This window comes from Folsomia candida, unplaced genomic scaffold, assembly GCF_002217175.1.
Source record: "Folsomia candida strain VU population unplaced genomic scaffold, ASM221717v1 Fcan01_Sc002, whole genome shotgun sequence".
In the NCBI taxonomy this organism is placed as follows: domain Eukaryota; kingdom Metazoa; phylum Arthropoda; class Collembola; order Entomobryomorpha; family Isotomidae; genus Folsomia; species Folsomia candida.
Genome location: NW_019091194.1, coordinates 12897417 through 12922218, shown reverse-complemented (window position 1 = coordinate 12922218; position 24802 = coordinate 12897417). Strand labels below are relative to the sequence as shown.

General features: G+C 36.0%; 5 protein-coding genes and 1 long non-coding RNA gene across 13 annotated transcripts; 3 read left to right on the top strand and 3 right to left on the bottom strand.

Moving 5' to 3' along the window:
• Positions 1-4680: 4680 nt before the first annotated feature.
• On the bottom strand, positions 4681-5824 carry LOC118434448. Its single transcript, XR_004834032.1, has 3 exons — positions 5278-5824; positions 5019-5185; positions 4681-4947 (listed from the first exon to the last, which is right to left on the bottom strand). It is a non-coding gene; the product is annotated as an uncharacterized LOC118434448 (long non-coding RNA).
• Positions 5825-5999: 175 nt separating this feature from the next.
• LOC110843053 (ras-related protein ORAB-1) lies at positions 6000-8610 on the top strand. Its single transcript, XM_022088965.2, has 8 exons — positions 6000-6242; positions 6867-6939; positions 7025-7072; positions 7145-7192; positions 7278-7505; positions 7592-7675; positions 7797-7835; positions 7934-8610. The coding sequence occupies exons 1-8, from the start codon at positions 6220-6222 to the stop codon at positions 8003-8005; spliced, it is 615 nt and encodes a 204-aa protein (XP_021944657.1). The 5' UTR covers positions 6000-6219; the 3' UTR covers positions 8006-8610.
• A 652-nt stretch (positions 8611-9262) lies between these two features.
• Positions 9263-10324, top strand: LOC110845033 (peptidyl-tRNA hydrolase 2, mitochondrial). The gene is made up of 4 exons (XM_022091392.2): positions 9263-9700; positions 9774-9847; positions 9922-10040; positions 10144-10324. Exons 1-4 carry the CDS (start codon positions 9414-9416, stop codon positions 10231-10233), a joined length of 570 nt encoding a protein of 189 aa, XP_021947084.1. The 5' UTR covers positions 9263-9413; the 3' UTR covers positions 10234-10324.
• On the bottom strand, positions 10319-15675 carry LOC110845031. 6 transcript variants are annotated; one of them, XM_035848545.1, is made up of 11 exons: positions 14305-14847; positions 14183-14226; positions 13924-14061; positions 13452-13806; positions 13319-13371; positions 12487-13202; positions 12217-12382; positions 11892-12125; positions 11662-11799; positions 11327-11582; positions 10319-11246 (listed from the first exon to the last, which is right to left on the bottom strand). In XM_035848545.1, exons 4-11 carry the CDS (start codon positions 13525-13527, stop codon positions 10939-10941), a joined length of 1947 nt encoding a protein of 648 aa, XP_035704438.1. In that variant the 5' UTR covers positions 13528-13806; positions 13924-14061; positions 14183-14226; positions 14305-14847; the 3' UTR covers positions 10319-10938. The 6 variants fall into 6 exon arrangements, with proteins under 6 accessions (XP_035704438.1, XP_021947078.1, XP_035704439.1 ...); XM_022091386.2 differs by lacking the exons at positions 14183-14226; positions 14305-14847 and adding an exon at positions 15540-15675; XM_035848546.1 differs by lacking the exons at positions 14183-14226; positions 14305-14847 and adding an exon at positions 14867-14993.
• Positions 15227-19705, top strand: LOC110845032 (molybdenum cofactor biosynthesis protein 1). 3 transcript variants are annotated; one of them, XM_035848547.1, is made up of 14 exons: positions 15227-15394; positions 15481-15618; positions 16371-16509; positions 16590-16610; positions 16868-16989; positions 17136-17160; positions 17292-17373; positions 17455-17561; positions 17632-17816; positions 17968-18048; positions 18137-18368; positions 18467-18514; positions 18646-19197; positions 19520-19705. In XM_035848547.1, the coding sequence occupies exons 1-14, from the start codon at positions 15386-15388 to the stop codon at positions 19663-19665; spliced, it is 1887 nt and encodes a 628-aa protein (XP_035704440.1). In that variant the 5' UTR covers positions 15227-15385; the 3' UTR covers positions 19666-19705. The 3 variants fall into 3 exon arrangements, with proteins under 3 accessions (XP_035704440.1, XP_035704441.1, XP_021947082.1); XM_035848548.1 differs by having other exon boundaries at positions 15229-15394; positions 15477-15618; XM_022091390.2 differs by having other exon boundaries at positions 15234-15394; positions 19547-19705.
• Positions 19706-19708: 3 nt separating this feature from the next.
• LOC110845030 (integrator complex subunit 7) lies at positions 19709-24722 on the bottom strand. Its single transcript, XM_022091384.2, has 17 exons — positions 24501-24722; positions 24311-24417; positions 23910-24217; positions 23702-23831; positions 23529-23645; positions 23120-23429; positions 22917-23016; positions 22573-22823; positions 22339-22481; positions 22139-22272; positions 21827-22031; positions 21531-21725; positions 21183-21286; positions 20891-21110; positions 20678-20776; positions 20344-20565; positions 19709-20223 (listed from the first exon to the last, which is right to left on the bottom strand). Exons 1-17 carry the CDS (start codon positions 24583-24585, stop codon positions 19915-19917), a joined length of 3039 nt encoding a protein of 1012 aa, XP_021947076.1. The 5' UTR covers positions 24586-24722; the 3' UTR covers positions 19709-19914.
• Between the last annotated feature and the right edge of the window lie 80 nt (positions 24723-24802).

Genomic DNA, 24802 nt, shown 5'->3' with positions numbered 1-24802 from the left:
TCTTAATTTTTCTTAATCATTTGCTCCCAACCCATGAGACTTTGGGGAAAGGAGATCATAAAGAGGCATTAATTCCGTATCTTCCCTTCGGCTGTTTGCAATTTTCAGGACTTTTTAACACAACACGGATAAACGGACAAACATTGAACATTTACAAAAATAATATATGCCTACCATATAAGTATTTATATCCTTACTATATGCCCATTGTAATGGAATGTACATATGTATGGCTTAAGTATTTCAGGCCCACGGCTCAAAGAGCGCAAACAATAATACATCATTTAGGTAAATATGTATGTATATGACGTAATAAAAACCGTCATGTTGATCATCTTATACAACTTACACCGAATGCTACGTCAATCAATCAGTAAATATACTGATTGATTGAAAGTTCTTCGTATTATGAGTGCTTGTCTTTCTGAAGAGTTATGTATGTCCATCCATACATAAGCTATAATAAGATGGCGTATGTAATTTGTTGATCTTCGTACTGTGTTGTGTTAAGATTCTATGTAACGTAGAATTTTAGGAATGTTAGAATTCGAAGGACAAAACTTTTTATTTGTGCAAATCTGCAAGAGGAGAAAGCAGGCGGGCAACAAAGCAACCCACACACTTTTACATAACCTACTATCTCCGACACGTATGGAGCAGTGAGTGAGCGTGTAATGGTATATGTAGGTATCCTAATCACCCTAATCTCATCTCACCTTCTCAAGTTTTTTTTATTTCCAAACCACCCTTGGTCCAACTTTCTGTATAATGACGATGCTTTGCTGCATGCGTTCTGCTCTCATTCTCCTGGGTAGGCTATCAACATCAACACCATAAATGAGAAAAGTTTGCTCCTTTTTAAACACAAATATCCTTGCATGTCTTTAAACTTTTGGGGTGATGTATTACCTGCATTCGGTCTTTAGTCTTTTAGTCCGGGTTTCCACTAACAGGACTTTTCCTTAATACATTCGAGAACTCTGGTGAGCTTTTCTTGGCAATTGGTAGCACAGCAAGGCCCAAGGCTTGCTGGCTCACTAAAGCAAATGAGAAAAGTGTGGAGTTTCTTGCATAAGATTATAATCCATAATCGGAGAAAGTGTGTAAGCAGGCAATTGCACAAAAACTCTCGAGTATAACTGAACCAGAGGACGCGACGGCGAAAAGAAGTAAATTACAAGTGCTCATATGTACATGCTGCACGTTGGTTAGTGGTGGTGGTTCATTCAGTCATTTGAAGTACATACATTTACTTAATGCATAATAACCACGGTCACGAGGAAACGACCTCGACTGGTGACCACCTATTACTTATTACTTAGGAAATTGGCTTCTTTCATGGCACACTACGATTGTGACAAAAGTGATAATTGGCTAATTGCTGGCAGCTGAAGTATGCTGTCACCAAGCATGAACACATTTTCATATGATGGTTATTTAAACACAAAACGCAACTGGCATCACAATTAAGCACGATACAATCTCAGTACAGTATAAATGTACATTATTTTATTTAAATAAATATTAAATAAAAGTTTTTAAAAGAATTGATCTGAATATTTTTAGTACGATGTGTTACTACTGTTTAATGTGAATAAATGTTGAAATGATAATGCACGGGGTTCGAAGAGAAAGTATGTCATATGAGTTACCAGGACTGAATTGTTCTGATCGATTTAAAATTGTCTTAACAAATACGTACTAAAGTTGATCGTACATAAGTGTTGAGAATTATTTTCCGATAATGTCCAAACTTCATTCTTCAAAAGAATAAAAAACAACTCATGTTGATCAAAGGATAGATTTGTTAAATGAGTGGAACTAAATTAGGCATGTATGGTTTTTGTAAATATTCTTGCAGCCAATAAATGGCATACAATAAGCAATATATATATATGAGATTCCATGCATGCAAGGTTTGATATCATCGTTGTAGCTTCCAAAAGAGTCTCGCCATGTTTTAGGAATACCCTATGGAAGCTTCAACAACGACATGCTTCCTTCCTTCAGAGTTTGTTCAATTCGTTATTCTGAATTTGGTGTATACTTATTTTGTATGAATGGTAGTAGTGCGATTACATATGTTTATTGTAAAGTGCCAATACTCAATGTGGTTTTGATGATAACGATAAATGAGCAAATAAGTTCAGTAATACGAATGATTGTTTGAGATTTGGCCGATGCTAAATGTATTGCATCTTATCAGTATCATTATGTCGTTTATGGTTATTAAATAACTGTGGCGTTTCTTTATGTTAATGCTTTTCTGTCTATCGGCCACTAACTTTCTAACGTTGGAACAGAACTTTTCTAATTCTACTTACGGAAATTAATAATAGGGACCAAGTAAGTCACACCCCCGAGGGCGGCGAAAAATTTCACAAATTCAAACAGCTTTTTTGCAGTTTGTGGTCTTCATATCTTATTGTTGGTTATACCCGGGGTTTCAACAATCTTTTATTCTCGTATTTTGCTAGGATTGGCAAACATGAAAATGACCGTCGTCACTTACTAGCAAAATAGCAAATGGAGCAGCTTAACCTAATTTCGTTCGGATTTTACGATTATTATGCAATTGGCGTGGCCAAGCAAAACGTTCACAAATCAATCATCTAGATTGAAATATCCGATAAGCTCGAGGATAATGTACATATAAAGGAAGTTGGTGATGACGTTGTGGTACTGACAGAGCTTGATTATCTAACGTCGGCTTTGTTGCAACGCATGGAGAGTCGTAGGCAAACATAAAAGAAAAATTTGCACTGATCCCAAAGTGATGATACAAATTGACACCATATGAATACATGCATGCACAGACGATGGTCTAGTGACACGAATGGAATAGAAGCGTTTATCCAGGGCGACAAGTGACAAGGATGACATGAATAGTGCAAATGATGCAATTCTAGCGTAACGAAATTGTCCAAGAAGGTGTGGTGAATAGGAGGGCATAGATGGATGAGTTGACGGACTTTCCACAAGGAGCCAAGCCAGCGCAATTTAAGGAGAAAGTCTACAAAAGTGGGATGAATAATGCGAGTCCGCAGTGAAACCGACAAAAAAATCTTGCTTCGCCGGAAGGAAATGTAAAGCGAAAATGGGGAAACTCAAATGGATATAAAGGACTCTCACACTTCACACCCATCACCACCACCAACCATTGCAGAACCTCCTCCCAAGTCCCATTATTACATATTAGTATACACCGCACCTACATAAATACATACGCACAGACTTTCACAGTACTAAACTTTTTGCCCACTGTTGTTTCTTCGTGTAGTGGACGTTTTTTGTATGCAATTCTACTCAACAACCACCAAAAAGCGATTCGCATGTCCAGGCAAATTTAGTGAATTCAATTGACTGACTGCTAGAATGAAACAATATGTATACTCACGTTATAAGTGATATTAAATACTTATAAGCATTCCGTCAGATGTGTACATTCATTTATACATATGTGTAAAAGAACTTGAGAAGATCCTTCAAAAGCGAAATGTACTAAAGTTAAAATTACTCTCTCAACTTTTCTGCTTATTCAATTTTCGTTTCAGTTAAAATTTTACTATCAGTCTTTAGGTTTAAGTGGAAAAGGTGAAAGTTCAGTTCAACAGTAGTGAAATGAATCTGATACTTTCACTTTCTCTCTCTCTCTCTGCTCTAGCAAACCCACCTTTTTCAAAAGACTTTAATAAAATACCAAGTCCACAGGTACAAAAAAGTGCTAAAATATTTTGAAATGACAGAGTGTGGGTTTAGGCTGCACATGTGGTGAGTGGGCCTTGTCTTGCCAAGTAAATACCACGCATATAACAATTTGACAAGTGCCAAGTAAAGTAAAATACATCTCTCGTCTTCTCACCCCCGTCTTTTGAATTAGCACTGCTGAAGGAGGGTGAGGCAAGTAATGAAAAGGGATTTATAACCTTTTAGGCTCAGCAAACCAGCGTTGCTGGATACGGTGCAAAAAAAGAATACTAGAGCGGCGAGTGGAAAGCAAAGTATATTACAATCCGGGGAAAGAAAGTTCTTTTCACCTAAATTTTATTTTATTTGGTGGGTTTCAGCTCCCGGCATCAGCTTAATATATTGTGTTGTGTATATGTACGTATGTACGTATGTACGTATGTATGTTTTGGTTCTTCGAGTTATGGGGATTCGAGCGGTGGAACTTTTCCGGAATATTTTTCATGATTTCCTTCAAGCTTTAATATAATTTCCTCTTACAGGATCCACAAGAACCTTGCTTGGTTATCGTTTTCTTGGGGAAGAGTGTTGACAGCAATTCGAGTTGACTGTCTGAGTAGCTTTTCATTTCTGCTTATTATTTTCCAAGAAATGCATATTTTTCATTCCATAATACCTGCTGCTCTTCTGTCTTTCGTACTATGAATGGATTTCAGCAGGCTACATCAACCCAGTCGATTTTACAGACAACAGCAGAGGTTTTTCTATTCTGCATTATCAGATACGTTATTCTCAATGGCTGGTTGGGTCAAATTTAATAACAGAGAATGAAGTGAAAAAGTGGTAATATTAGAATTTCTGAATAAAAAGGAAGATCGAAACGTACGACGTCGACGAGTACTAAGTAAGTAATTGATTTATGCGCTGGGAGCAGACGGAATTTATTATTCAGGTGGAAGAAGAAGAAAATATGTATGTATGAGAGGAACAATGTAAAACGGCTATATTTTATTGACAGATTTTTTTACATGAGTTCGGGTTTTCTCCTTTTGCTTTCACTTTTGCTGGTGCCCCCACTATTTTTTAAAACTAAATGCATATTAGACTTTCAAAGGCATTTTGCTGCGTGCATGCTAAATTTCACATTTTAGAAGGCATCTACTATAGGTCTAAATCAAACCCTGCTTAAATTGTCACGCATAAATAATACACAAAACTCGGTTAAATTCATGGTCATTATCCCCAAGTAAGTGTGCCGCCCTGCGAAGAGAAGAAATGGTATATATATACCTACAAAATAAGGATTGCTGCATGCATGTAAACAAATTTACCCTCATTTCGACGTTGGTGGTGGTAAAATGACTGCAAAACGGACATAAAGTCACCCAAAGAAAATAATTTCCACGAATTGAATTTTCTCACGGGACAGATATCTTCTCTGCGTTAGAACGAGAAGAGAAAGCTCCAATTGCTCAGCATTAGCGTACACAGTGCATACCTACATAAATAAAAACAATATTAATAGAAACGGTTTGTGCGTGTGCTACACTCATTATTTCAGACTTTTCTATTAACCCAAAATGCAATTACCTACATGGCGGTTGTTTTGCGGGCGGATTTGGCCATGGTTTGGTCGTGGTCAAATCTGCCATGACATGACAGACAAGGGCGACGCGTCGTGGTCTGCATTGATCGGTGGGTCGGTCGGTCGCTTGGAGAGAAAGTTGATAAACGAGGGTGCCAAAAATCTGCTCACTTTCACCTATTTGTTTGACCTGTCTCACCCACCACCACGGCCAGAGCAAACCTACTTTATTTCCCTCGCAGCTTACGCCACCTCAGCATTATTTTCTCATGCATGCATCTCTACCCGAAGGAGAGAGAGGACAAAAAACAAAAATGTTTCAAAATGCGTTAAAGACAGGAAATCGATGAGGGAAAACTTGCAAGGATGAAGGAAGTGGACCAAGAGACGGACACAATAATTCATCATTTTACGCACACATAATAATTGCGAGTAGTTCTAATAAATTCTAAATTCTGAGGTGAGAGAGAGAGGAGGCAGATTGAGACTTTCGCCTCTCGTATTATTTATTCAGGACAATTCTCACATTCCTCACTCCGATAAAGGAAGGATTGTGACTTTGTGAGGAGGTATAGGATTTGGTGTTGGGCGTTGACAGCCATCTGGAGGGGAGAAGTGGTGAGAGTGCGAGGTTTGTCCGCGGCGAAATGTTGGCGTTGGGCTGAGCCACGTAAGGAGTTGACTAAACTAAAACTACGAAACATCTGCATCTGATGACCCATCACAAAATCTCGACATCATCGTCATCGTCATCCACCTCCCCATTTAATAATCTACAGCCACACTAATTGCTCTTCGTCTTTTATACACTGGGAGGCAACAATTACTCACACGTCGCAATTATTATTTATTTCCGTGTCTCCCATTTGAAACTTTTCACCAAAACTCTTTTCGTTCAAAGTTCATCGTCGTCATAATATTTTATTGCTGGGTTTGTTCCTCAATTGATGGCAACAATGAACGCTGACTAGTAAGTAAAGAAATCATTTACTGTTTCTGGTTTCAAAATATTTAACTCTATTTAATTTATGGGTGGGAGCAAATGGGAATTGGGAGTCTTTTCAAGGGGTTCAATCAAAATTAGTTTGCCATGTCCATAGTCAGTATTTGACATTGTTTTATAAATAATTTTGGTCTTTATGTATTTATTCAAGTGTTATATAGTTATTTTACGAATTGGAATAATTTACAGACAGTTATATATAGCTGATCAGTGACATTAGACTATTATCTTAAATTTAGGATACGAGTCATCCAATCGTGATGTTTAATAATTGTTTCATTTAATGCACAGTAAATTCAGCTTATCCTTGTCAATCTTGAGCATTTTACACGAAGTAATTTATTTAAGGAATTTCGACTATGTACAAATGGTGACTCATTTGTTTTTGCAAAAAATGCATACAATTCACGATGCTGGCGTAAAAATAATTTCTCAGTTATCTTTTCGTCACTACACACATTACTGTGGGCTGGAGAATGAACAATATAAAACGGAAGCAATATTTTTTAAAGAAGAGGCATTTCAAAACCAATCTATCATAATCCCCGCACAAAATACTGAATATACTAACTCGTTTTGTCAATTTTTCAGCGATTACCTGTTTAAACTTCTTCTTATTGGAGACTCTGGAGTTGGAAAAAGTTGTCTTCTGCTTAGGTTTTCAGTAAGTAGAGCAGCACAAATTAATAAAATATGATTTTATCCTCAGAAAGTAGGACTAGATATAACTTGATTTCTTATTATACTAGGATGACACGTATACAGATAGCTACATCAGCACCATCGGCGTGGACTTTGTAAGTTTGTTGCAAATGCTAAATACGTAAAAAGTTTACTTACGAAAATATTTAATTGATTTTACGCTTTAGAAAATACGAACGATTGAGCTAGATGGAAAAACTATCAAACTTCAAATTGTAAGCCACTTGTAACTATTGCTTATTACTTGATACGATAAGTATCTATTGTACTAATTGTACTAATTTTTCTATATATCTTTAGTGGGATACGGCTGGACAAGAACGATTTCGCACCATCACGTCGAGCTATTATCGGGGAGCGCATGGGATCATTGTTGTATATGACTGCACGGATTTGGAGTCCTTCAACAATGTGAAGCAGTGGTTGGAGGAAATTGATCGATATGCATGCGAAAATGTGAACAAACTTCTTGTCGGAAATAAATGTGACCTGACATCTAAGAAAGTCGTCAATTATCAGACTGCTAAGGTATATTTTCAAATTATATGATTAGTTGTTTATTTGATTATGTCCTTTATGTTTTCTGAGAACCATTTGTTGGTCTTTTTTCTTAGGAATTCGCTGATAGCTTAGGAATCCCTTTCTTGGAAACCTCTGCCAAGAATGCGACAAATGTTGAGCAAGCTTTTATGACTATGGTGAGTGAATCGCAGTAATTAAAGTTGATTTATTTTTTTATTTATGAAAAAACGTGACATTGCTAATTCGTGTATTACCAAATCATATATGATTAACTTACTCGAATAATGTGTTCTACAGGCTTCAGAAATCAAAGCAAGAGTTGGACCCCAATATAATGTAAGCTTATAGTTAATTTTATTTGTATTCTTCAATTGAGTGTGGCATGGCAGATTGAGAAGGTTAATTTGATTTATTTGTGTAATCCGTATATACAGGAAGCAGACGACAGGAAAGTGAAGATTAATAATCCAGCAAGTATCGAGCCTAAATCGTCAGGCTGTTGTTAAGAAAACATATAGGCTATAAAGTAATATGATGATGGTGTGATTCATTTTTTCAAAATTTGCCATGTCATCGGTTATTAATTGTACAACCGTATTGCGATTGGATTGTCAAATATCTTGCGATATAAACTAAATTTAAGTATGGTAGCATAGATTCACAGTTGTTACATTATTATTTGGGCTAATAGTTTAGTTGATTAGATTTATAAGCCATTTTAGGCCACAATACATAATAATTTCCACACTCGCTTTAAAAATATGTAAAATACTTTCCCAAGAAAATTAGAAATACAACTTTTTTCGCAACAATTGTATATTATTGTTTCCCGTCAAATTATGTGTTGAGACCAATGAGAAATATGTAATGAATTGAAGAAAGAAGAGTTTTCATGTTTTCCATATGAAAAACGACTTGGGTCCGCTTTCTACATTCCTCCCATAAACCCGTAAACATTATGATTTGAGCAAGTACATGGATATTGCAATGAAACAAACCACTTGAACCAATAGGTAGATACTCGTATAAGCACGGTTTTAAGAATGTACGTAATAACGTTATTGAAGTGTCCTAATTAATAAATTTTTGAGTCGCTGCATTTTGTACTTTACATTTCAAAACAACGAGTTTTCTCATTCATGACTTGACTTATTAAGCAGCCATCTGAGCTACCACGTTAGTATTTCATAGAATTCGGTACAAATCATAGAGCTGTACTGTATATATTATAAATAGTCAAATACACATACATAAATAGAAATACTCTACAATGTAGAGTCTACATACATTTAGATGCATTTGCCAACAAAAAGAAAGTTGAGACAGACGAGAGAGGAATTGTGTGGGAAGATCCCACTTGCACTTTTGTTCCAACTCCAACTTTTCCTGCAAAACTCATTTTACCTTTCTTCTCATCCTTCAACTTTCACCTCATTTATTGTATCGGATCATTTATCTGCTAATTTTTACAAGGTTGATGGCACACACTGAAAATCATAAGACGGATGTAGTCCAGAACAACGAGGACGACGAGGATTTAGACGACCCCGTTGAACGAATGTTGAAGAAAACTGGGTGTTTAGAGAAACACTATTCTGTTCAAGTAGGCAAAGTTTCATAAAAAAATTAAGGATATGCATGCATATGGATAGGTTTGATAACTTGCATTTTCACATGTTTTTAGGAGTGCATTGCTGAATGTAAGGATTGGAGAAAGTGCCAGAAACAAGTAGCAGATTTCCGATTATGTATAGAAACCCATAAGAAGAATTCGCAAGTTTCGAGCAACTAAAAGTTTCACCAGTTGACCAGAAAATATTTTGCATACTCTACAACTACATATATTCCATAATATCTTCAACAACTACAATATTTTGTTAAATATATAAATCTACATCGCCACCAGTCATATACATGGACGATAAACCTTTTGCCACCTTTTTCGGTCTGGGAATGGGGTCTGCGGCAGTCATCTTTGGTGTTGGTCTGGTCAGTGGGGCTCTCTTGCGTCGATTTATTTTTTGGGGCACACGTTCCTCGTCGAACGCTGGGGGATCAGGTGCTGGAGGCTTGGACACTTTTCAACGGGCCGCACGCCTCACTGCACTTCGAGCCCAAGGCCTTGGTCGGAATCATAAAATGATATTCGTCGTTAGAACGGATTTGGGAATGGGCAAAGGGAAAATTGCGGCCCAGTGTTGGTTAGATCTATTCAATCAAAGAATGCCATGTCCAAAGAGAAGTCAAGAATAATGCATAACTTTAATATTTTAGCCATGCCGCAGTTATGTGTTACCAAAAAGCAATGGTGATGGACTGTCACAATTTGGACCTATGGGAAGCCACAGGTGAGGTGCAGCTTGCAATTTTGCCATTAAGACGTGAAACATGTTCATATAGGGCTTATCATGCTTATGTTTAGGAGCTGCCAAAATTTGCGTAAAAATTGAAGGAGACGAGAATTCTTTAAAGTCGTTAGAAAAACAGGCAAAGCAACTAAACATCGTCTGTGCCATCGTTCGAGATGGAGGACATACTCAGGTGAGAGAACTAATTCTTTACAATCGAGTATTTGTTTTCACCTGTAGAATTGAATTTATAATAGTATAGGAATTTATAATAAATTGTTCGAATGTTATCGCAGGTCGCTCCTGGCACCATGACTGTTTTAGGCCTTGGACCTGCACCAGTATCAGAAATTAATCAGATTACAGGCCACCTGAAATTGTTGTGATGCTATTAGTGTTTTCAATTTAAGTGCAAGCTCTTTGTCTAAAATAAATATGTATAGAAAGAGTTGGATGCATAAAAATTTGTAATTAAAATGCAGCACGATATAACTCTTCATTTATTAAAACAAGAAGGCTCATTCTAATTGCTTAATTAGCACGATTGCGACAAAAAAACTATGTAAATTATAAAATCACAAATGTTAGACTAATTCTAATCTATTAAGTAAGTACGTTCTGGTTTCACATCAATGATATTCACACATGATTTATCTCACTTTGAATTTGAATAGAATGCATAAGTTTAAGACGCAGCAAAATTTATTTACTTTCTTCGTATATTTTAAATAGTCTGCAGTTTTTATTCTAGTTATGGGTATATGTTTCAGATTTTAGTGAGCTTCGTTGTAATTTGGCATCTTCGTCAGTCGGCCTATATATATATATAAATTCCTTATAATACCGCTTTGGAATAACAAATTTATTAGAGTCCCATACTCAATCAGCTAATGAATCCAAATAGATAAAAACTGATTGACGGATATTTTGGACGCAATAATGAAAATGTCTGCCGTTTAATTCTTACATGCGTCAGAACATCGTATAATATGTCATCAACTAGTACTATATACTTATAATATTGCAATTATGGACTTTGGGACTAGATTCCATGTATCGCAAGGCTTGTTGCCTATTTTTCTTACTTTCTTCTATGTGATTATCAACGGTGTATTATCTTTGTAATCGTCATACGTATTAGCGGAACCGCTAAGGCCATTTTCATGGCCATTGAAATGATTGCGAGCCAGTGAATCTGACCCCCTGCTGCTGAAAAATCCCGGTTGCCGGAGGTTAGAACGACGACTGTTAACGACATGGGGCGCGTGGTTGAATACGTCCAGTTCGTCATTTAACGAAATGTCTTTGGCAGTTAGTAGGAAGTACTGTTGGCTCCGGGTAGGCCACAGTAAATGTGACATCACAGCAAAGGCCAAAAAATCAAAAGAGAAAGTGATGCCTGCAAGTAAAGCATAACCCGAGAATTTATATCAATTTACTTTGTTAACAGGATTTCTCTATTAAAAATAGAACTATTACCCAAAATCAATTTCGATCTCCATAAGGGGGTAACTTGTAGAGCAATTAGTGCAATAATGGGCAAGTATATGAACCACACCAAAGACGCAGCAGCAAAATGCAAGAAAAAGTTTAGTTTGTGAGGTTGATGCTCATGATCCATAGTGTCTTTGAGCTCGTATAGAAACCAAATCATAATAATGTTACGCAGAACAAGGATAAGCCATCCAGGCCAAGTTTGATATTCGTCTATGTCAAATATAACATCCACTTCCGTCTAAATAACAAAAAAACATGATTTTCAATTGGGAAAAGCATCGTTTGGTATGATGTCATTTCAAACCGTTAAGGATTACCTCTTTCCAAACATACAATAAAATATGAACTACGCCATAAAGTGTCCAAATGGTGAAGATAAACAATTTACTAGTCAATTCTGTCCGAGTTACTGCCCACCCTTTCGCTAACACAAGTAAAATTAGCATAAAGACCGCCTACAAAGAACAACACATTTGTTAGTTTTGTTGTAAATTTCAGAAATTTGCAACTGCTCATAGTTATAAAAATGTATGAGAGAACACAATACCCTAGCGGCGATGTCCATAATGTCGCCAAACGCAGCGAGAGAAGGATGTCCAACTCCATTTGATGTGAATTGAAGGACATGAATGACATTTGCAAGAACTGCCAACAATTCTAGAACCACGCTTCCGGTGAATAGTCTAGGCACTATGTGCCTTTGACGTAATACGGCGTGCACTTGGAGGGGAAACAATACCAAGTAGCAGATGAAAAATACCACGTAAATTTCTACCGTGTCCTACAGCAAATACAAAAGATCCAATGAAAGTGCATCATATAAGCATACATATTATTCCGATTATGATTTCTGAAACTTATTATTTGCAAACCTGTCGATCAAAAGAAAACTGGTATTCCAGTGGATTTTGATTTTTGGTGTATGGATTCCCATTCACTAGCCAAATGTCATAATCAACAGATATGGCATTTCCGCTGTGTTTCCACTCACAAGTGACAGGGTCTCTATAGCACGCTACGAGGCTTATATACCAGAACCTGAAGTAATTGAGCATCGGAAAAAGTTATATGTTATTTCTTTAATACATGGTATGCTTGGTATACATGGTATACATGGTATAAAAGAAATATATGGCAATTACTTTGGCTGGTTCGGATCAGAGATAGCATACGTGAACTGATGGTCTTTGACCACATAGCTCGTATTGGATTTATCATCCGCACACAACTCTCCTCGAGGACAAGGAATTCGCTTCAAGAAGCGTTCGGTTCCATCCTTGTAACATCGCGAGTCATAAGCAACGTGAGAAATGTGTTCAAACATGAGTCGACATGCTTCATCCCGGTCTGGATTGTTGCGGTTCCGATAAAAGTCTACAAAATATCCTCTGTCAAGAACAACCAAGGTTGCTGGAAAAACTTTGATCGGTTCCGTAGTTGTCGGTACAGTTTTTTTCGTTGTTGTTGTCGTTGTACTACTACTACCACCGCTTGGGCGTTTGCTTTCTCCTTTCGTTGACGATGGTTTGGGGGATGTGGAAGAATAGCTTAATATTGAGTTTTGACTTATGTTGAGCAAATTTTCAGGTTTCTTGGTTGATAAAGTTGCACTATTTTTACTACTACTCGTACTACTACTAGAAATTATTATCGAAGATGGCTTAGCAATGGGAACGGTTGACGGTTTCAGGGTGCTGGATAATTTCTTTGTTAATAGATCAGCATCATTACCCTTCTCACGTTTCACCAGCCTTCTTGCTGGTGGGGGTGGCGTTACCACCCAAGTTCCATCTTTGGCACTCGTAATATTACCGAAAATGTATCCTTGTGTATCATTCTTGTTGCTCAGTTCAGTTTTCTGGAATATATACATATAGTATCAAAGTAAATCGATATCATATGAAGTGGTGCAATTGATTGAATTGTTGCTTTAGAATATGTCCACTATAATAATTATTAGTAACAAAGTAGTACCTGGAAGCCAAATTTTGTCAGAAAGAGGAAGAAACTCCCAGTTTCCCAAGTTCCTTAAAAGCAAACATATTATGTGTTTTATTTGGATAAGACTTCCTAGACGTTCTCCGATATTCTTTATCTACATATTTACCTTGGAGGTGAAGGGTGTCACCACCGTTAAGTAATAGTATGAAGATGACCAAATGTGCGACTGTCTTTGGCAACATGATTGTTTAGAGAGTATTCTGTTAAAGGAACTTCAAAGTGATTTATGATGATTAGCAAACGACGTGAAATAACATCCAAGCGTTTACTAACAATAAGCTTTCTGTACCGATCACCACCTATTCTACTGGTGACCATTATAATCTGTATTGTAACCCCAGTAATATTAATTCCGCTAGTATAGGAATTTGTATTAACACATTTCTAAATCTTAGAAATCTTCATCATCCAGGAGTCTTGTGTCAGTCGTATTTCCGATTTATTCGACATATTTTTGCACACTGAAAAAGTAATATATTTGGTTTGGTTATTTTTCTGAATATATGTATCTATTTGGTTGATTCGTGATTGTACACATTTTTAACGTACAGATTCTATATAACAGAACTGAAAGTTACCTGGATAAGTTTTCCCGTATTTGCAACTGCATATTATAGTTACTATGTCCATTAAAGGATATTCATACGTATCTCAATTTTAGCACTATAAAAATGTTGTAGGCAGCATCATCATTTGATTCATCCAGTTGAGACTGCCTGGATTAACAACAACAAAAAACAATAGATAACGTTAATATTGTCGACTTAAAACGATGAACGACGTCTCATATTACAGAATTAATCGAATGTGAACCAAATTTTGTGACATATTTCTCACCTACATATCTATTCTTACTTAGTAGAATAATTGTGCCATAATAGCTAAAAATATGTGTGAGACTTGAGAGTAGAAAGGAAGTTACTTAAGTGAAGGGACAAGTAGATCAAGACGAGACTTACTTTTGTGTAAGTTGCACAAAACTATCCATTTACACAAATATTGCAATAACGAATCTCAGCGAACAGTCCACAAAATATATTTTTAGTGCTGCACAATAAATATTTGCACTATCCTGTAGTTTAACTTTTCATCCGTCCAATATCAGACATTTGCTACAACGTGGTGAATATGAGAATTTATATTACAGATATTACACCATACAAAACATTCTCTGTGGTACAAATTGCCAACTCTCACTTTACATAAGCACATTTCATTTAGTTAACTCATGGTACACGCACATGCACACGCCTTCTATTTAACGGCTCATTCTCACAAATAAGAATTCTTGTCAGAATAAAGAATTTATATATGGGGAATAGCGTATAGTAACATGATCGTAATTATTCAATCTGTGTATAAACTTGCATACTGCTCAAATTTTCTTTTGTTTCCGGACATGAATTAATCTCGTCGCTTATTTACACATATCTACTAATTGTTACCCGAATAATAAGTCATTCGGCTTCTATAACATTATGGAATTATGGTATTCACCCAGAATTTTCTTTATAATCTAACCTGATAGCAAGGAATTTCATAAACTGTGTAGAAATTGAACTTGTTTTAAAACTTATAAATGCAAAAATTCAATATTGCAAAATCCAGGGGGTCATCCTGATTGATTACAAGCAAGGCCCCAAATACTAGACATGACAACTAACTAAACGATTCAAGGTCATGCATAAATGGAACAACTCGTCTCTACCTTATAATATTATATACACATCACCCTCATACATACAGATTAATAGTGTACAAGATTATGGGCAGAGAATCAGAATCAATGCATCTTATTATGAGAAACTCATATATATGACCTATCAATGGTAAATTCGTTATTCGCTTATAGTAGGAAGATCAATTGACTTGTTAATAAATATTCAACGTCTTCCAACCTGAACTATGTGCTGGTGCTCACAATATATCGCATTATGCCTCCTGTATGCGTATAAGACAATAGACAATTAAAAGCTATTCGGACCAGAAGTCTATACTGATTGTGTGGTGATTGACTAAAAAAACTACGAAAGGCACGTGATGAAACAGGTTAATTTATAGAAGATCCGCACATCTACGGCTGAATAAAACAGTTTATAACATTTTAATTAATGTACTAAATTCCTCAAAGTTAGAAATCTCCAGTCTTCAAAAACATTTCTCATCATTTAGTCACAATGTTGAAGCCCCTTACCTTCGTCGTGTTTGGCCTTTCACCGACCACATTAATTGGAAATGCTGGAACATGTAAATTTCGACAATTGTCTTCAAAAGTAAGTTTTACAAGTGTTTTTTCTTCTCAATTTATCACAAAAACACCAAATTTTTAGTTTAGCAACGACACGCGATGCACTATATCCAATTAACAAACAGTGTTCAAACAAGTGCTAGCTTTGTAAAATTCACTGCTATTAAATTTATGAAATATGTTAATTACTCAGTTCTAATTATACATTATCTAAACTATGCGCATTATATGAGTAGAATTTCTGGACATACGATGGTTGGGTGTTACTAGATGATTTGCAGTGAATACAAATATCTCAATCTCCTCCACTACATATCACGTATCTCCAGATTTCCCTACGGATTGGATTGATCGAGGAGAAAGTTCAGCGGAGAAACTAGACTTCCTGCTACTTTCTTAAAAAACATGATTCGCAAGATACACATGTAAAGTATAAATCGAACTGCGAACGGTGATAAATGTGCCCATAGATTGGATTACGAATAATTACGATACGATACGTATATCCAAAGCATGAGAGGGTCACATATCTGCACTTAGGATTATTAGTACGATTCCAGTAGTTCATCTCATATTCAATGAGTCCATAATGATTATGGCATAATCATCGTATAAATATAGTTTGCATGCTGCAAACTGCGAGATGCAAATTGCATCTCTCACACGATTTTCAGAGAAGAGTGAAGAATCTTATGGAATGAATAGTTTTATTTAGTGGCTTTGGCTTTATACAATAGAAACTTCTTGCATGATTTACTTATGGATCTCTGATTACAGGCAGCAAACATAATTCCCAAAACACGACCCACGCGAGAGAAAGAGGAGTTTTTGCCATTCTCTGCATTTTTGACAGATAAGCATGGACGGCAGCACAATTACCTGAGGATATCTGTGACGGAACGGTGCAATTTGAGATGTACGTATGAAACATGTAGCTAGAAATAATTTTAGCCATATCAATTCTGATATTCTGACTTTTTATTATTTGTCTGAAAGGTACCTATTGCATGCCCGAAGGTAAGTACGATTGGTCAGTGAACATCTATAAATGTAGATAGCATCGCTTTTTTGTCAAAGTCGTTATTTTTGAATACTTCTAATTTATTTAAATCAGTTGAGTTATTTTGAGTGCCACAAGTAGTTAGACAAAGGCCAGTGCCTATAATACACGGACTTTGCATATATTTACTTCCAATTCTGCCGCAGAGTTTAACAATTAATTAATTCCAATTACTTATTAGTACTATTTATTCATTTTTATTGCATCCATGTAGAAGGAGTCCCGTTGACACCGTCTCAAAAACTGTTATCTGCCGCAGAGATAGTCCGAGTAGCAAAAACATTTGTTCAACAAGGCGTCGACAAAATTAGGTTTACTGGAGGGGAACCGCTTTTGGTAAGCATTTCTAACTCTTGAGTTATCGAATTTTTAACGTTCGTAAGCATTACCAGTGAATTCGAAAAATGATCACTTATTCATGTGCATAAGAGAACATGTACTGTATGCATATACTTAATACTGAATTATATAATGTTTTATAGCGGAAGGATTTGCCCTCTATACTTGGTAAATTTAATGAATCTATCCATTAATTATAGTGATAATCTTTATTCGCTAATAATTGTCTTCGTCAACCTCAACGCCACCGCGTCTTTATATTAAATATGTAATAACATGCGTACGTTTTATGGTCACAGGTCAAATTTCGGAACTTAATCTCAAATCCATTGGAATTACGACAAATGGAATTTTACTGGCACGATTAATGCCAGAATTGAAGTAAGATACATATTATGATGTACATAGTTTGTATGTATCTAACATCACGAAGCTCATTAAAAAACATGTGTATATTTGCAGATCAAGTGGTGTGACATCAATAAACGTCAGTTTGGATACATTGATTCCAAAGAAATTCGAAAAGATATCTCGTCGTCCTGCAAGCGCTTGGTTCAAAGTTTGGAAAGGTAGTTATTTATTTTATCTATGTACACCTATCTTATGTTTTGATTAATACCAATCTTATTCCGCCGGTAGGAATTGAGATGGCCGAGCTGATGGGATATCATCCACTGAAAATCAATTGTGTGGTTCAAGGGGGTGTAAATGATGACGAAATCTGTGATTTTGTAGAATTGACAAAAGATCGACATTTAGACGTTCGTTTCATTGAATACATGCCTTTCACCGGAAATAAATGGGATTTGAGTCGTATGGTTGCGGTAAATAATCAAATTCATTTTAGTCACTATTTTTATTTTCTTGTTCATGTAGTTAAATTCTTCCTAACTTCCTACTGGCTTTCTCATCTAGCGGTTCCGTACTCCCGTAACAGTAATTAAGAGTTTAACGCTATACTCATTTTTCTTTCAGTACAAGGACATGGTGGAAATGATTCAGTCACGCTATCCCAACTTTTCAAAGCTCGAAGATCCAGTGACGCACACTTCTAAAGTAACACATACATATAGCACAAATAAACCACATATCTGACCTATTACATATACAAATAGTTTAAATGCGTATGTGTACACATCCTCAGGCTTACAAAATTCCGGGTCATGTTGGCCAAGTGGGGTTCATTACTTCAATGTCGGAACACTTTTGCGGAGGATGCAATCGTTTAAGAATAACTGCGGACGGCAACTTGAAGGTTTGTCTGTTTGGAAATGCAGAAATTTCCATAAGAGATGCCCTAAGAAGTGGAATTTCGGAAGAGGATTTGCTAAATCTGATTGGACAGGCAGTAGGAAGAAAGCATCCAAGACATGCAGGTTGGTTAGATTTGATTAAATCTAATTTGTTATACCACAACATAATTGGACCCCACCACTTTAATTTCCTTAAATGCTCAAACTATGAAACATTTCAGGAATGATGAACTTATCAAGCATGAAAAATCGGCCAATGATCCTCATTGGTGGGTAATCCTTTAACCTCTCCTATGCTCTCATGCATTCTCCTATAATGGTGATATCCGTCATAAAATGGATTTGTATAAAGGCTATGGATTCGAGTCCACGTTAATTTTAAAAATAATGTTAATTTCAGACCATGCAAAATTTAGACCTATGACAAAGAGACATGTAACCCCAAAGAGAAGACTTGACAATTTACAATTAACCCAACGTAATATTATTCCAATTACTGCAATGAATCATTACCAACAAGCATCTGGTTCATTTTACAATTATCAGAACCATGCACGACTTTTCCAAACGTCCTCGTCAAACTCATATTCGAAAGAGCTAAGTCACGTCGACGCACAAGGAAGAGTCAAAATGGTAGATGTAACTAATAAGCAAATTACGACAAGGGAGGCAGAAGCCGAGGCCCTTGTTCTTCTGAGTGACCTAGCATTTCAAGCCGTCGTTGATTCCAAGTTGAAGAAGGGGGATGTGTTAACGATTGCGCAAATAGCAGGAATCATGGGGGCAAAACAGACGTCAAACTTAATCCCCCTGTGCCATCCCCTTCCGATAAGCAAAGTCGACGTCCAACTAACTTTAGAATTCGAACAAAAGGGAATTAGAATTCGAACGCTAGCAAAAACAACGTCCAACACTGGAGTAGAAATGGAAGCTTTAACTGGTGCATGCATAGGTATTGTGTTAATTCTCAGTTGGATACCGGATTTATTATTATCAACAGTTCATAAAAATACACATATATGTCCAATTTTAAAAACTTACAATTAATCTGGGTGTGGTGGAGATGGTGAAATGGGTGGCGAATCTACATCAGATATGTCTTGCAAATCTGAATCCTCAGAATATACGTATATAATTTTGCCTCAGTCTATTCTTCTTTGGCGTAAATAGAAGGGCCCGGATTCAGTTGGATACTGTTAACAATAATAAATCCGGTAGCCAACTGAGAATTAAATTATCTATAAAAATATATATTTTCACTTATATTTTCATAGTTTTTGTCACTTATTTCCTTTTTTCAGCGGCTCTAACAGTTTATGATATGTGTAAAGCTATAGATCACCAAATTATCATTAAAGACATTCATTTGCTCAAAAAATCTGGTGGAAAGACAGATTTTAAATTCTCTGACGAGAAATAAGAATATTTTAAACTTTAAAATAAAGACGATTGATACATTACGGTAAATTTAAAAGTTTTATTTTATATATAGTTACATTTACACCTATGAATGTATCTGTATAGATGTTAACTGTTTGTATGAAAACATGTTTTTCTGTGATATATGTAAGTATGTATACAGTTTCACATTTTATGAAACAGTGTAATTAATATTATAAAAATTTCGGCAAATAAAAAAACAATGAACAGTGTAAAACGTCGTAACTTATTAATATCTTGGAGGCATAATTAAGGAACCCCCTGGCCCTGATCCTCCAAGATTCATGGGTCTCGTCGATGGACCAGGACCAGGAATGGACGTTGCAGTTGGTTTTCCTGACATGCCTGTTTCGTCCAACACACGTACAGACAATACTGCCTTTGGTCCGGTTATCCAAACTCTCCCTTCATAGTCAACAAGAGAAGTGTCCACTGTAACGCTAGTCAATCCAGCTGCCACCAAAAGCAAAAACTGTGCTTGGAAATAGTCCCTGTGTGGAGTAACATCCTTTGACAGTGTAATCGTCTCTTGTGGCAGCTAAATCATTATACGTTGTTATTTATTATGAATGTATTTATATTATTAAGTAACCGCTATGCTAGACAATTATTATTCGTAACTGGGATTAATTTAATTAATTTTCTTTTCTTTTCTTACCTTCATGGGGTCCATTAAATGGATACGCGGGTTCAGCAAAGGTGTTGAAATTACAGTAATTCTTATTGCTTTAGGTTTTCTAAACACCTTAATTCCGGGACGAGAGTCATCCGAGTTGGAACTGTTTTGCTGAATAACTCCTTCCACTTTTAGAGCAAGATTGTTTCCATGCATTATTGTCACAGCTTCTCCAGCCTTCCTAGGTTGCGGACTAACAGCAATCTGCATATCACAATAGATACGTATCAAGGTCCTGAATTTTACGCGATGCGATGCTAACGTGAAGTATTATCATTAATTTTTTACACATTTTTAAGACAATATTGAGTAGTACCTTTACTCTGGTGATTTGTAATGTTTGAAAGAAAAATCTCGGATACGGCAACGGCGATTCAATGATTACTTGAACAAGTTGTCTTAGACATTCGATGTTCTATCATTTACGAATTAAAAAAAATATTCATGCATTTTATGCAAATTTCGACTGTTTGAATTGTTGTTCTATGAATTATAAATATGCATATGCATTGTTAGATTTTAAACTTACTTGATAAGTGACCATTTGTGTCGGCAATTTTTTCATTGTTTGTAGAACATTAATTGCCTTTTTACACGATAGAATCAAGGTCCATGAGTTGCCACTATTAACATAATTCATTTCAGAAAAAAAGTGAATGGACTGATCGTCATCAGAACATGAGGGATGATCTCGAGAGACAACTTGTCTCTCAATCGATCTTGCCACAAGTCGGCAAAGCTGCTGCAAACTGAAAATTACTTTCGATTAATTATGATTCACTTTATCAATTTATAATTTCAACAGAAATTAGTCATCATACATTTGTATATTTAGTAAACTATCATTGTCAGCATCAAAGGCGGTTTGGTATAATTTTCCATACAGTTCACTGATATTTTGAAATTCTCTTATACATTTTCTCAGCTGAAATATATACATCATTAAAAATTTGAAATATAGTACGTATTGTTATATGTATGTGTAATTGTAATCAATCAAAATAGAACATAGGTTGCGGAACCGTGGGGACATTGTGAGGACAATAGCATTGTAGGGTAGCAAAGGGGGGAGTTAACATTTAAAAACCTTTCAAATAGAGGGAAATTCATATTTATGGGGAAATTGTACCCGATGTCCCCACGGTTCCTCAGCCCTTGAAATAGAATACCTGAGTAACAATACGACCAGATTTTAATAATTCGTCTCGCATAACTGTGGCTACAGTCGATGCAATTTCAGCAGGTGGAGAGAGTTGGAGGGTATTACAGGAGACTAGGAAATTGGAAAATGCTACCAACATTTCTGATCTCAATCTCAAATATTCAATTTGAAACAATAAAGAACTTGAAGGTGAACTGGCCGCCTATATGTTGAAATCAACAAAACGAAATATCAGTCATATCATGACATTCTTATTAAACACATTTAACGAGTAAATTAGTATATTAATTAATGGGATACTACCTTAACAGTAGCGACACCTTGTAAGTACAAATTACTCGCTTGATTTATTCGGGGAATTAACCTTGGGATCGTCTTATTATCACTAAGAATGTGTTCAGCACTTGCTATGCTATGCAGAGCCGAAAGCCAATAATGAAAATTTTCTGAACATACTTCTGACTTCATGGCAGCAAAAGCAGTTACTGCAGTTTCTGGTTGGGAATATCTAAAAACACAGGAAAAAAGGACAATTTTATAAGTTAGCAAATAAGTAAATATTGGGTTGTATATATAAATACTGATTTCATTTTTTCTTAACAACTATTTAATTACCTCAGAGAATTTCGAGCCATCCGATACGCTAACCACAAATTGGAAAGTTTCATTGTAGACTGAAGAGTAAGCATAGTTTTAGCAGTGAGTGTTTGCCCTTGATGAGCTTGAAAAATAATTCCAACTAATGTTGCCTGCAATTCAATTAAAATTAAAACAAATGGAGGCCGGAAAAAAACATAGATTGATTGCCTTCTTACCACAGTGCAATTCTCATTGTTAATAGCTTGTGAGTCCATTCTTTTTAATATTGTTAAGATGTCGGGTAAAACTTTCATGACGGACTCAATATCAATACTGCCGATTGATCCAATAGCTTGAACGATTAAATTTTTGCTCCGCCCTAATGAGTAGTAAGACATGATAAAACACTTAATTTGAATTTATAAGTGCATACACATTTAGTATTATTGGCAAGGTTAAAAAAATTGTACCTGCAATTGCAGGCAACTTAAACAGTTGAATTAATATTCTGCACAGCCATTCACATTTGGACATGTCTGCCTTTGTTAGAAGGACGCCACAAGCTAAACACTTTTCTAAATCTAAAAACACTTCATTTCTGAACCTTTCCTCAGCTAAATCTTCTTTTGTTTGAGAACACAGAGATATCAGTAGTGATTCGATTCCACTGGATGCCATATCTACAAGGTTTGTACAACACGTTTCTGTTGGATTGCCCCACCTGCAAAACGTTATAATTAATTCTCCCAAACCCAACAATGAGAAATTATTAAATATGAATAATCTATAACACTATCCATGAATTAGTTCATACCAGTTAATAGCCAGATCAGTAGTAATCTGGATCGCTTTCAATGCAGAAATAATGTCTGACGAATGAATGTTTGTCTGCAACAATTGCCGTAATGAAGAGTCTGCAAAAATAATAATAACAAATTGAATTTGACAAATTGAACCCAAATGCACTGACCTTAAGGTTAGTGACCTAGTGTTGTTGTAATAAATTTTATCAATTACTTTGAGCGTTTACAAAGGGTAGAATTGCTGAAGAGGATGTTAGACTGTGAATAACGTCAAACGCAATGTGAACAATCTGGGCATCAAGAAGATCACAGTCCACCGGATGATCAATTTCCATCGCGTCATCATCGTTATTGCCGTTGTTACTCGTATGATTGTTGTCTTTCACAATGCAGTCTATCAAAGCAGACACATGGTTTGGATCCCATAAATGGCCACCTTTCTCCCCCAAAAACTTTAAGTCCTTCAGAACATTGATCTTCACCAGGGGTCTTGAATCTTCCAAATACGTTAGTAAGAATGCAACCTATTCACACCGTATATTTGATACAAAATATGTTTACATTTGTTTATCACATAAGTAGATAAAATATTTATTTATTTTATAAATCCAATTGTTTCAAACCTGCTCGGTCAAATCAGTAATAGTTGCAGCAGCCAATTGTGTTAACGTGTGCAAAATGGTAATTACAAATTGTTGAGAGGGATAATTTAACAAAAGATCCAGACACAATTTACGGACCTAAATAAAATTGTAATTCAATTGACAATAGTCAATGTCAGTAAGTAATGACATACCATTGACGCAGTTTGAACCTCATGATGCATATGTTGAAATATTGGGATCAGCCTCAATTTTAGATCGATTGGAGTCGATAGTCGTTGTACCATTGATGCAATCTTCATGCACATTGTAGTTCCAAACGTCCTATTTATTTACAAAATTAAATATACCAAAATTACAAATTTTGACAGCAACATGCAAATGTGAAATATAATTGCTTACTTGGATTTTTGCGCGAAAGACGATGCAGCACATATTGCGGCGGACACTTCCACCTTATCATTAGAATCTAGAGCTACTCTAATACTGTGATGGACCTTCTTCTTTTCGGGAATGAGTCCACCCAAGCTGCCCAAAGTTCTTAAGGTGAGAGCTCGAGCAATTGGATCATTTGCGTAAATCACGCTAAATATTCTTCGTATAAACTCGTCGACGTTCAGTATCTTGTCCAAATGCCGTTCACTCTGTTGGCAAACCCTCAAGACCCACAGCCTCAAAAAGTTGGAGCCGGTACGAAATACGTCAGCCAACTTTTGGAAATAAAATTCAATAAATCAGTAACAATACATTCGACTCATGCACCTTAATAATTAGTTCAAAGTAAAATATGAAAATTGGCAAACTTTTAGAAAGGCCGAGTTGATCAAAATGGGGAATGGATAACGTTCGAATAGAGCTGGAAAGCGGACGATTGATTCAACTTGCTCTCCAAGTTTTGTGGATCTCAAACCTAATTAATATATTTAAAATTAACAATTTAAACATCACAGAACATTAATTTGAGTTTCGTTGTATGAAATCAATAGTTAATACCTTTATCTAATTCTGTGAGAGCAGAATTTGCGTCCAGCTCAGGTTCACCAAATCCAAACCCATTTTCTAGAGCGCCTGGACGCATTTTCAGTAATTTTCGCAACTACAGACTGTAATTTATAGTAGTTCTGAGAATTACTAACAAACAACCACAAAAATCACCGGACTAAAAAAAACAGTAGAGTAGGAGAGAGTAGAGCCTGCTCGCGGGGTGCACGTGTATCGCTACTCCCCATAATTTGTTACTTTTATTTATACGCTTCTCTATAAATTCTTATGAAAAACAAAATGCACATTATGTA